This window comes from Impatiens glandulifera, chromosome 4, assembly GCF_907164915.1.
Source record: "Impatiens glandulifera chromosome 4, dImpGla2.1, whole genome shotgun sequence".
NCBI lineage: Eukaryota > Viridiplantae > Streptophyta > Magnoliopsida > Ericales > Balsaminaceae > Impatiens > Impatiens glandulifera.
In genome coordinates this window covers 13,763,318-13,776,337 of record NC_061865.1, presented here as the reverse complement: position 1 = coordinate 13,776,337, position 13,020 = coordinate 13,763,318, and the positions used below count along the sequence as shown (strand labels likewise).

At 36.4% G+C, this 13,020-nt stretch overlaps 1 protein-coding gene across 2 annotated transcripts; it reads left to right on the top strand.

Annotated features, from left to right (window-relative positions):
- The first annotated feature begins 3,834 nt into the window (after positions 1-3,834).
- LOC124935915 (receptor kinase-like protein Xa21) lies at positions 3,835-7,769 on the top strand. 2 transcript variants are annotated; one of them, XM_047476354.1, is made up of 5 exons: positions 3,835-4,390; positions 4,497-4,856; positions 4,921-5,064; positions 5,146-7,161; positions 7,234-7,769. In XM_047476354.1, exons 1-5 carry the CDS (start codon positions 4,156-4,158, stop codon positions 7,566-7,568), a joined length of 3,090 nt encoding a protein of 1,029 aa, XP_047332310.1. In that variant the 5' UTR covers positions 3,835-4,155; the 3' UTR covers positions 7,569-7,769. The 2 variants fall into 2 exon arrangements, with proteins under 2 accessions (XP_047332310.1, XP_047332311.1); XM_047476355.1 differs by having other exon boundaries at positions 4,268-4,400.
- The last annotated feature ends 5,251 nt before the right edge of the window (positions 7,770-13,020 follow it).

The following is a 13,020-nucleotide window of genomic DNA, read 5'->3' as shown; positions in this document are numbered from 1 at the left end:
CAATGACATATGAGAACAGTATAAGACAGGGGATTGAAAGATTTGATGGAACAAATTATGCATTTTATAGGATACAAATTGATGATTATCTCAATAGAAAGAAGCTTCATATTCTTTTGAGTGAGAAACTAGAGATGATGGATGAAGCTGAATGAAAACTCTTTGATAGATAGATTTTGAGAGTTATCTTATTAACGTTAGCCAAGATTGTTGCTCACAACATAGAAAAAGATAAGACCACCATGAGTCAGCTCTATTTGATATGTATGAGAAACCATCTTCTAACAACAAGGTACATTTAATGAAAAGACTCTTCAATTAAGAATGGTTGATGATACTTATATAAATACTCATTTGAACGAATTTAATATAATTGTGAATCAACTAATATCTATTGAGATTGATTTTAGGGACGAAGTTAGTTTCCTGATTTTGTTAGCATCTTTAACAAATAGTTGAGAACTTATGATGACAACAATTAGTAACTCTGCTAGAACTTATAAATTAAAATTTATTAAAGTTAGAGATCGAATTATTGTTGAAGAGGTTTGTAAAATTGATTCTTGTGAAATCTTCAAAGGTTCTGCTCTAAATGTTGAAAACAAAGGCAGAGGTAATGATAAAAATTCTAACCGAGGTAAAAACAGATATATGTCGAGGAACAAGAGTAGTCAGTTCATGTATGGACGGACATTTGATAGTTGGAATTGTGGTAAGTACGGTCACTTGAAAAGGAACTGCAAAACACCAAAGAGAAACGGTGATTATAAAAATGATGCAGTCAATGCAATTACAGAAACTGTTACTGATGCGTTGCTTTTGTCTATGAGTTTTGGACTCGGGAGCATCTTTCCACACCACTTCCCACAAAGAATTAATGGAGAATTATGTGGCTGAAAACTGTTGGAAAGTTTATCTCGTAGATGGTGAGCCACTGTATATTGTTGGCATGGGGGACATTAAATTGAAGATGACAAACAGTTTTGTTTGGAAGATTAATAAGGTGAGACACATTCTATGTTTAATGCGCAATCTGATTTCTGTTACACAATTTGATGACGAATGTCATAGTTTTAGTTGTGGAAATGGTGCGTGAAGGTTACTAAAGGAGCAATAGTTGTTGCTCGAGGTCACAAAATTTGAACTTTATACACAACTTCAACATGTAGAGACACAATTGATGTCGTTGTTGATGACTCAAAGAACAGTGAGCTATGACATTACAGGTTAGGCCATATGAGCAAAAAATGGATAAAAATTCTTTTAAAGAATGGTCAGATTCTAGAACTGAACTTTGTTGAACATCAGTTATGTAAAACTGCAATCTTGGAAAAAACAGAAACGGGCGAGTTTCTTAAAGATTGGGAATGAGCTCAAGAAAAAAATGTTAGAGTTGGTACACACTGATGTGTGGGGACCTGCACATGTTTCTTCTATTGGTAGATCACGCTATTACGTGACATTTATAGATGATTCAACGAGAAAGATATGAGTATATTTTATAAAGAATAAATCTGATGTATTTGTGATTTTAAAAAAGTGGAAGACTTTGGTTGAAAATAAAACAAATTAGAAGGTTAAATGTTTAAGATTCGACAATGAAGGCGAGTACATTAGTTCATATTTCAAAGAATAGTGTGATATAAATGGTATAAGTATGGTGAAAACTGTTCACAAGCGCTTCAAGAGAATGAAATAGCTAAACGGATGAATCAAACATTGAACGAGTGTGCTAGAAATATGAGACTACATGTTGAGCTGCCTAAAACCTTCTGGGTAGAAGCTATCAACATTGTTGTCTACTTGATAAATAGAGGACCCTCTATTCCTCCTAAAATCAGAATTCATGAAGAAGCCTGAAGCAATAAAAATGTAAACATTTCTTATTTGAAAGTGTTTGGTTGTTTATCATATGTTCATATTAATTAATATGATAGGAGAAAGTTTGATACAAAGTCTAATAAATGTTTTTTCATTGGTTATACTTATATCGAGTTTGGTTATCGTTTCTGGGATAATATCAAATTGGTATAGTCGATTTGAGATATTTTTCTACTGAATATATATACAGATTGTCGAAAAAGACCAATGTGTTGTTGAAATTGAAATCGCTGAGAACGTGGCCCTAGAGGAAAATCAACAAACACCGATTATACATTTGAGAAGATCGTCAAGAAATCGAAAATCAGTCGAGATGTGGTCCCCATCTTTGAACTATATATTGTTGATAGATAGAGGCGAACCTGAATGTTATGAGGAAACAATACAATCTGATGAATCGGTTAAGTGAGAGTTTGCGATGAAATATGAGATGGACTCTTTGACGTTGAATCAGACTTGGGAGGAGCTCACTATGAAAAACACTTCACAACAAATGGAACCTCGGAATTAAAGAAGAACATGACAAAACCATGAGGTATAAGGCAGGTTGTTTCTGAAAGGATTTCAACAGAAAAAATGTATTGACTACAATGAGATATTCTCTCAAATGATCAAATTAATGACAATCAAAACTATTTGAGTTTGGTTGTAAAAAAAGACTTTCATCTTCAACAAATGGATGTCAAAACTGATTTTCTTCACGGTGAGTTGGATGAAAAGATTTACATGCGACAACCACAAGATTTTGAAATCAAAGAAAAATATGAGCTTGTGTGTAAACTCTGTATGGTTTGAAATTAATTGAATGTTATTATAATTTAGCTAACTCATTTCTCTTATTTAAATGATTTTGTTTTATATAATTTTTTTAGAAATATTAATATTGAATAAAAATATATTTTCTTTTATAAAAGAATAAAAATTATTTTAATATTTTAGTCAACTCTCGACAATGCAAAAATAAGTGAGTTGTCGATTCAACCTACTCGTGACACATACGAAAACGACTTACTATAAGATATACAATATTTTTTTTCATGCAAATGTCATCAATAAAAACTAGCATTTAGCCCGTGCATTTGCACGAGTACTAATATAAAAAACCGTGAAAAAAATTACGGATAACATTTTTAATTTTATTTTTAACCGTTTTAAATTTATGGGTGGGTCAACACATAATCCGACCCAAGTATCCATTTACTCAATATTATTATATATTAGTTAGTTAAAAAGTTGAACTTATATTAATATTAAAACGTCCCGCATTTATCAAATTTGGTGTTTGAATTTAATATATAAAGTCTTTGTACCCTAGTTGATTAAAGAGTTGTACTTGTTTTGTTAGGTTGGAAGTTCGAAACATACCTCTAGCATTTTTAATTTTATTTTTAACCGTTTTGAATTTAAAAACGGGTAAACCCACAATCCGACCCAAGTATCCAAATTAACCACAGCTCTCGACCCGGCAATCCGGACACTTTAAAAATTAAGCATAATTATATATATATATAGATTTTCACCGTGAATAACACTCCATTCAAAAAAAATTAACTAATGTCTCACATGTAAAAAATTGACTCTTAAAATTTTACCCAACAAAAATTATTTGAAATCATCTCTAACAAATAACATTTAACTAATATCTCACATGAAATTATCTCTGTTTTTTTTTTTAACATATAACAAATTCAAAATGATATTTATATTAGGTAATGTATTAATTTGGCCTAATTTCATACATCATACGTTTCTGAAATAATGAATGAAATTGGACCCCATTCCAATCAAAACTGTGGCGGCGGTTAAACGACGAAAATGTTGTTCATCTATATTTGATTTGTTGAAACCAATTAACTATTTTTTTTATTTATATATGAAACGCGTTAAATTGAAGTTATATATATGTTCATCATGAATATATAACTTCAATTTAACGCGTTTCTTTTGGAATTGAAGAAGCAATCGCTACCAAAATGAAGAAAATATGCATGATCACTTCTCTGATGCCAACAAGAGTGATAATTCTCTACCTCTTTATAATATCTTCTTCTTCTAATCCTATGGCAATGGCGGCAGATTTACCCAATTTTAATAATATTAGTTCCGACCAGTCCGCTCTCCTGGCCCTGAAATCCCACGTTACTTCCGACCCATTTGACATCCTCAAAAATAACTGGACGGGCAATACTGACGTTGTCGGAGATTCTGTCTTCTGCAGTTGGGTCGGAGTTACCTGCGGCCTCCGCCATCGTCGAGTCACCTCCGTTGACCTCAATGGCATGGGTCTCGTCGGCACAATCCCCCCGCAGATGGGTAATCTGTCGTTCCTCTTGCGGCTCAATCTCTCCAGCAATAGATTTCACGGGGACTCTACCGGAGGAGATGTCTGGGCTCCGGCGGCTGAAGTATGTCAGCCTGGCTTTTAATGATTTTTCCGGGAAAGTGCCCCTGTGGCTGGGAAACTTTACCGAGCTTGAACAAATACTTGTTCAGAATAATAGCTTCTCAGGTAAATAAATGAAAATAAATGTAAGCAACTTGCAATGATCAACCAGTCAAACTGTAATACAAAGTTGGTATAATGGGTACTGATTGTGGGTCTGCTCGTGGGACAGGAATTCCGGAAGAGATTGGGAAATTGGAGAAGTTGAAAGTGTTGAATATGGGGAATAATCAACTGCCGGGCACAATTCCGTTATCTCTTTTCAATGTTTCGAGCTTGCAAACTATCATACTGACCGACAATGATTTGTCTGGCGAGCTTCCAGCGGATTTGTGTCATTATCTTCCCGAGTTGGAAGGCCTCTTCTTGTCTTTGAACCAGTTTGAGGGACCAATCCTATCATCCATCGGCAGTTGCTCCAAGCTTTTGCTTCTCGATCTCTCGTTCAATAGATTCATCGGCCAGATTCCCATGGAGATAGGAAACTTGACCAACCTTCAGGTTATCAGAATTACCTCTAATAGTTTGACAGGTACTTTCTTCTTTTGTCATGCTAATATTATTGTTTAATTAAGTATCCACAACAATTTCCAAAGGTGCAATTCCACATGAGATGGGAAAACTTGTGAATTTGAAACAACTGTATCTTTGGCGCAATGGCCTCACTGGACCTATTCCAAATGATATTTGGAATTCTTCGTCTCTCAGTTTAGTAAATCTTGGGGAGAACAACTTCACAGGTTATTTTTACTTTGAAGTCTAACTCGATCTATTTGTACTCCATTCATATCTTATTAACTAACAAACATGAATCATGACAGGTGCTATCCCGGAGGAACTTGGCAGGCTTCGAAATTTAAAGACATTGTCAATAGAAGTCAATAAATTAACTGGTTCTATTCCTGAATCAATATTCAACTCCTCCAAATTGCAGATACTTTCATTAGCCAGCAACCAGCTTTCTGGCAATCTGCCACCAAATTTAGGCCTTTCTGCCCCCAATCTTAAACAAATATATTTGGGCATAAATCAGTTCAGTGGTGTCATCCCAAACTCAATCTCTAATGCTTCAAATTTGATCTTTCTAGAACTCTCTCTAAATCAGTTCAGCGGTCCAATTCCTAGCTCACTCGGTGATTTGAGGCTACTTCAACATCTAAACTTATATTGGAACTACTTAACTGGAGATCCTTCTTCTCAGGAGTTGAAATTCCTCGGGTCCTTGACAAACTGCAGGTACTTAACAAGACTCTGGATAGCTGAAAATCTTCTAAATGGAATCCTCCCATCTTCCATTGGCAACCTCTCCATGTCTCTCCAAAGCTTTTTTATCTATGGTTCTGGAATTAAGGGCCAGATCCCTCCAGGAATTGGTAACTTGACAAGATTAGAGTCTTTATATATTTACAACAATGATCTGACCGGTTCACTTCCAGGGACTCTCAAGGAACTAAGAAATCTCCAAGCCTTGAGTGCCGATAATAACAGGTTACAAGGATCCATTCCCAATTGGATTTGTGTTTTAAGGGCATTAAGCTTTCTAACCTTAGATGAAAATGAGTTTTCTGGCCCGTTGCCGTCTTGTTTGGCAAATATTAGCTTTCTTAGGCAATTCCATGTATCTTCAAATAGACTAGTTTCCAACATTCCTTCAAACATTTTTAGTCTTCCCAACCTTTTGGAGCTTGGTTTGTCAAATAATTCTTTCAGTGGGAATCTGTCCCCTGATATTGGGAACCTAAAAGCTGCTACAGATATAGACATGTCCTATAACAAGCTCTCCGGAGAATTGCCGAGCACAATTGGAGGTCTAACGAACTTGATTGAACTTACTTTATCAAATAACAAATTCCAAGGAACTATTCCTGAGTCACTTGGTAACATGCTGAGTTTGGAAGACCTTGATCTATCCGAAAACGAACTTTCAGGTGCCATTCCCAAATCTCTGGAGGCACTTATTTATCTTAAGTCCTTTAATGTTTCTTTCAATCACTTGAGAGGAGACATTCCTTCAAAAGGGCCTTTCCTAAACTTCAGTAATGCGTCGTTTATAGGCAATGAAGCGTTATGCGGATCTTCCATCCTGCAACTGCAATACCCCCCATGCACGACCAGTTCTCTTCCTTGGAAGAAAAAACACAACCATCTTATTATTCTATACATTCTGTTGCCAATTGGCGTGGTGTTGTTTATCATTTTCTTAGTAATGCTTAGAACATGGTCGTCTCAACGGTCAAAAAACAAGATTGATCAGCAAGGAAGTCTCCCCTCACCTCTAAAGCCTCTTGAAAGGATATCGTACGATAACCTGTTTTGTGCAACCGAAGGATTCAGTCACAGCAACTTGATCGGAGTTGGCGGGTATTCTTCAGTGTATAAAGGGCTGCACAGAGACGGAACCATCATAGCAGTAAAGGTATTTGACCTGAAGGTGGAAGGCGGTTTTAGGAGCTTTGATACCGAATGTGAGGTGTTGAAAAGCATTCAACACCGTAATATTGTGGGAGTGTTGACTAGTTGTTCTAGACCGGATTTCAGGGCACTTGTGTTGGAATACATGCCTAATGGGAGTCTTGATAAGTGGTTGTACTCTCACAACTATTTCTTGGACATGTTGAAGAGACTAGATATAATGATCGATGTTGCATGTGCTTTGGAATATCTGCATTACGGGTTTATAAGTCCGTTGGCACACTGTGATTTGAAGCCGAGCAATGTTCTTCTCGACCAAGACATGGTAGGTCATATAAGTGACTTTGGCATTTCTAAGCTTTTAAGTGTGGATGATAGTATTGCTCAAACCAGGACATTGGCTACAATTGGATATATTGCCCCAGGTAGGTATTGACTCATCTTTTGGTAATGTGATTTGAATGTTTTAGCTTACTATATTTGGTTTGATTGTGTAGAATATGGGAGGGAAGGTTTGGTTTCCATAAAATGTGATGTGTACAGCTATGGAATCATGCTAATGGAAACATTTACAAGAACAAGGCCAACAGATGAGAGGTTTGATGAGGAGGAAGGGTTAAGTTTGAAGAAATGGGTGAAGGATTCTTCAGTAGAGGAGATAATAGATTCCAATTTGGTGAGGATGGGGGAAAAGAATATAAATGGTAATCTGGAATGTGTATCAGCGATTATGGATTTGGCTTTGGCTTGCTCTGCTGAATCTCCTGGAGAGAGGGTCGACATCAAAGTGGTCCTGACGAATCTGAGGAAGATCAGACATTTTATTGGCTAAATCTGAACCAAGATTGTGGACTATTTGATAACATGAAACTTTGATGAAGAAGTCTGTATTAATAGCAACTTCTCATAGATGTGAATTCAATTTAGATGGATGGATTGATTGATGTATGTATGGTTCAATTTCTAACTATTTAAGTCATGTTCAACATTTCTTTTTTTTTTTCAGTGTTCTATTGTTTGATTTTTTTTTGTTGCCTGATTATTGAATTTTCTAAAAAATAGTTATTAATAAATCAAACTCTGGAAAATATATAAGGACAATAATATTTATTAAAAAGAAAAAAAATCTTAAGAATCTTAATCTTTACAATCAACTCTTATAAAAGAGTAATTAGCCTAAAAAATTTAAATTATTTGTACATACAAGTCAAAGCCTATTAATAATTAAATAAGTCTTAATTGCATAAAAGACAATAAAGGTCAACAACTTTCAATTTTCTGACAATCAATGCTTAAACTTACAATCTCCCCCATAAATTTGATTTAGTTCAAGATTCTTCACGCCAAGCAGCTCTCGCATCCCCACAAATTTGACTCTTGCTAGTGTCTTGGTGAGAATGTATGCACGTTGCTCTCTGATGTTTTCAAACTCTACAACGATCTTTTAGTTCTCAATGCATTCACAGATGAAGTGGAACTGAGTGTCGATGTGTTTGTTGCGTCCATGAAACACCGGATTCTTCATTAATGTTATTGCAGACTTGTTGTCGACATAAAGGGTTACCAACATCGGCTCGTATCTGAGCACCTCGCTCAACAAGTTTCTCAGCCAAAGTCTTTGACACGACGCTGCAATAGCTGCCATAAACTCTGCCTCATATAAAGATAAAGCAACAGTTTGATGCTTCTGAGATTGCTAGGTGATCAGATTTTCGTTGAGATAAAACACCATCCCTCCAATACTTTTTGTGTCGTTTGTGTCACTATCTAGGTCGTTGTCAGTAAAATCAACAAGTTCTTCAACTTGTCGTCCTCTTCTTAACTAAATCCCATAGCTTGTCGTTCCCTTCACATAACGAAAAATGTGTTTTATTGCATGTTGGTGTAGAGTGGTAGGTTGCTCCATCTATCGACTCACTATGCCAACTACATAAGAGATATCGGGTCGAGTGTGCCTCGAGTACCTGAGACACTCGATGATACGCTTATACTCATTCGGATCCACTAAGCTTCCTTCCACATCCTTTCCGAGATGCAACTTTGCTTCTATCGGATACTTGCTCAAGTTGCAATCCTCCATTACAAACTGTTTTAACACCTTTTTTTTGCATAAGTTGTCTGCTTCACCTCGATTCTATCTTTTTTCTGGTCCACCTCAATACCAAGATAGTACAAAAGTAGCCTGAAATCACTCATCTTGAACTCCATCATTTGTATTTTGAACTCCTCAACACCATTGATGCTTGATCTTGTCACGATCAAGTCGTCGATGTATACGCCAATAATGAGTACTTCTTCTCCATGGTTTCTCGTGTACACAGCTTTATCTTGAGAATATTTCACGAAGCCGAGACTCATCATTCTCTTGTTGAAGCAAGTGTTCCACGCCCTTGGTGCTTGACGTAGTCCATAGAGAGCCTTGTATAACTTGTACACCTTGTGCTCTTTATTTTTTATGATGAAGCCTTCAGGTTGAGCGACGTAGACTTTTTCTTCGATATCACCATTAAAAATAATGATTTTACATTCAAGTGGTGATTCTCCCATCCACGGTGAGCTGCGATGGCAAGAATTAGTCTAATTGTGTCATGTTTCGCCATCGATGCAAATGTCTCCTCAAAATCAATGTTTTGCTTCTGCACATAGCCTTTCATTACCAATCTCACTTTGTTCTCAAGAATGTTGTTTGTTGTCTCTTTTCAACTTGAAAACTCACTTTAACCCGATGGTCTTGTGACCAGGTGGTAAGTCGGTGAGCTCTCATGTCTTGTTCTTCCTGATAGACTTGAGCTCTTTGTTCATGACCTCATTCCACGACCCTTTGACTACCGCCTCGTGATATGTTGTTGACTAGTCGGTGGTGAGCAATAATAATTCATCAAGATACATCTCTACCAATGGTGCCTCCGAATAAACATCTCGTATAATTTCGAACTTCGGGGAATTTTGTACGAGCTTGTTGTTGTCATTGTACCATTCCCACTTATTCTCCTCCTCGATTACGACATCTCTTCTCACACAGATTTTCTCACAAGCTGGATCAGATCACTTGTGCGCCTTGCTTCCGTCTTCGAACTTCACATTTTCGATAATTTTCTTGTCGAGCTCATTGAACTTCTCTCGAAGGTCCGTCATATGGTTGTTTACTCAATTGTCAAGGTACCACACATCGATGTGATTACACTCATCGCCACTTACGAGGAGTTTCTCCATGACTTTCTCTTCATTGACCAATAACACCACTAGTTCCTCCTTGGACGGTTCTTGTATGAACTCTTCAAGGTTCGTCTCCTCGTCTCCGGGAAAAGCATGTCACTCTCTTAACAAACATTAATATTATCTCCTCGTAATAGAAGTTAGTGAGGTTTGTCTCATCGTGTTCGGGCAAAGCATTCCTCACTACCTCAACAAACATTAATGTTGGCTCCTCGTCATAGAAGCTAGTGAGGTTTTCCTCATCGTCAGACCTTTTGTTAGGGCATTGAGACGTATAGTGCCCGTACTTTTGACAAGCGTAACACTTCACTATGCTCTTGTATTTGTGGGGCTTGACGTCTTCTTATCGATGTAAGTTTTCTCCATGACCTCGACCTCCACATCGCCCTTTACCACGACCTCGATTATATCCATCGTTACCGCTACGACTCGACGATCTAGAAGAAAAATTGGCTTCTCTGTTTTTCTTCATTCGTGATATCCATTCATTATGCGTGAGCAATATGTGCTCCTCCTCTTGGTCTCCATAGCCGCAAAGTCTCTCCTTATGGACTTTGAGACAACCGACGATCTCCTCGACGATCATAACCAAATTGCTCGATCGTTGTAACGATCTGCATGTAGTATTATGGTAAGGCTCTAAGGAACTTTTGACGACGTAGATCTCCTCCATCTTCTCTCCCAAATGAGTGGATACTAGTCACGATGGATGTCAATTTCATGGCGAAATCATCCACCGATTCTCCATTCTTCATGTGAATCGCCTCGAATTGTGTCTTCAAGGTTTGCACTTTTGCCTCCTTGACTCTCTCCACTCCAACATGTATTGTCTTTAATGTCTCCCATGCTAGCTTGGCAGAATCCTTCTCAGCCACCATGAGAAGGACATCCTCGATGAGCGCTTGATAGATGGCGGTAAGAGCCAATCTATTCTTCCGTTCGTCGACCTCGTCGAACATCACGGCTTCCCACATTCCTTTTACTTGTAAATTTACCCGCATCTTCAATGCCCACACTGAGTCGTTATTTTTCGTGAGTAACGGATAGGAGAGTGTCATGTTCCCTTCTCTTCCAATCATCATTATCGCCGCATCTCTAGTTGATTTTGACGACATATTCTTTAGATAGGCTCTGATACCAAATGTTGACTCTGACTATTGAATCTTCTAAGAACAATTATGAAGAAATGAAACTCTAAAAATAGATAAAGACAATAATATTTGTTAAAGAGGAAAAAGTCTTAAGAGTCTTAAGTGTTATATATCAACATTTACAAACAACCCTTATAAAAGAGTAATTAGTCTAAAACTCTACATTCCTTATACATAAATGTCCAAGCCCAATAATAATTAAATGCCCTAATTGCATAAAAGACAATAAATGTCAACAATTTTCAATTTTCTGACCATCGATGCTTAAACTCACAATTTTATTATAAATTGAATATATACATAACTCTAGCATAAAATAAAAACTAATTTAATTTAATATAACCTCTCCACAATTGATAATTCATTACATTTTAAACCAAATTTCTCTTATATTATAATCATGGCCGGCCAAAAGGGAGACAAAGTAGGCAATGGAATAGGACCATTATAGACTAATCTCAATATTACAATTTATATTCTAACCTTCTTCGATAACACGAATCTCATTTTCTCCATCGTCTTCATTTGCTTAGAAACTCAACCGTCAATAGCTCCTAAATTCACCCATGAATATCATGTTACAAAGAAAAATAGATATTGTTTAGGAAAGACAACTATTTTCATAAAAACAAATTAAAAGTGGATAAAAAGAACATACTACAATAAGTTTTTCGGCATTTACATAACCATTAATGACGAATATCAACTACATCAAGGAAGAGGCTTCAGATTGCAGATTAGGTTCCATTTCTGAATAACACAAGATTCAGATTCATCTCTCAAACATTCGATCGAAGAAACCTCTAGTGTTAGCTCTCTTATATAAGGCTTATAACAACATATATGTTTTTGATAATATCTTATGAATAAATGAGAATAATCTCATATATAAAATGACCTAAAAGATCTAACCTTTTGGATACACAAATCTTTACGAGAAACAAAACGAAATAGAACAAAAATGGCAGTCAGTTTCCAAGTAGAATAAGAATGCGACTACTGACCTTAAATTTCTGAGAATCCTGAATCCCGGTGTAATTTTCCCTCATGGTTAAAAAAATATTACTTTGCATCACTTTAAACCCTAAAATGTATATATATATCAAATAAATAAATAAATCATGGTTAATTATTCTTGGGTTTAAGACAATTTAATGGTTAAAGATAACTAACATGAATCCCGTATATTTGCACATGTAAGAATATAAACAAAATATCCTAATTTCGACCAGTAATCTCGTGAACTCGCACACGTTTATACTCCGGTCAATTAACATCTCATTTAAATATTTTTAACCGTCGATATCTCCTTTTACTATCGGCTTCTTATCCCGACAAATCAACCACAAATCCTTACTTCACATCTGATCATACTTACTCTTATCGTGACTTTTTTACCCCCACTTCAACAAATCAACATCCCATCCATATTTTTAACCACTAATATCTAATTTGTTAAGAAGTCCACTTACATTTACCCCTCACTTTGGCAAACCAACCATCAAATCCCAATCGACATTTCATCTCGTGACATCACACACTTTCACACACCTATTATTCCCTTGGAAAACCATCTACCAATCTTAGTCGTCATCTTGTGACTCACACTTTTTCATATGTCTTTTTATCCACTTGACAAACCACCCACCAAATCTTAGTCGAGCTTTTGTGACTCACACTTTTTCATATGCCTCTTTATCCCCTCGACAAACCACCCACCAATCTTAGTCATCCTTTTTTACCCTCACTTCAACAAATCAACAACCAAATTCAATCGATCAAACACCTCTTAATCCTCGTCAAACCAACCACTAATCCTCCAATTGACCATCATTTTGTGACTCACTTTTTCATATGTATTTGTATCCTCTCATATGCCTTTTTACCCCCTCGGCAAACAACCCATCAATCTTAGAC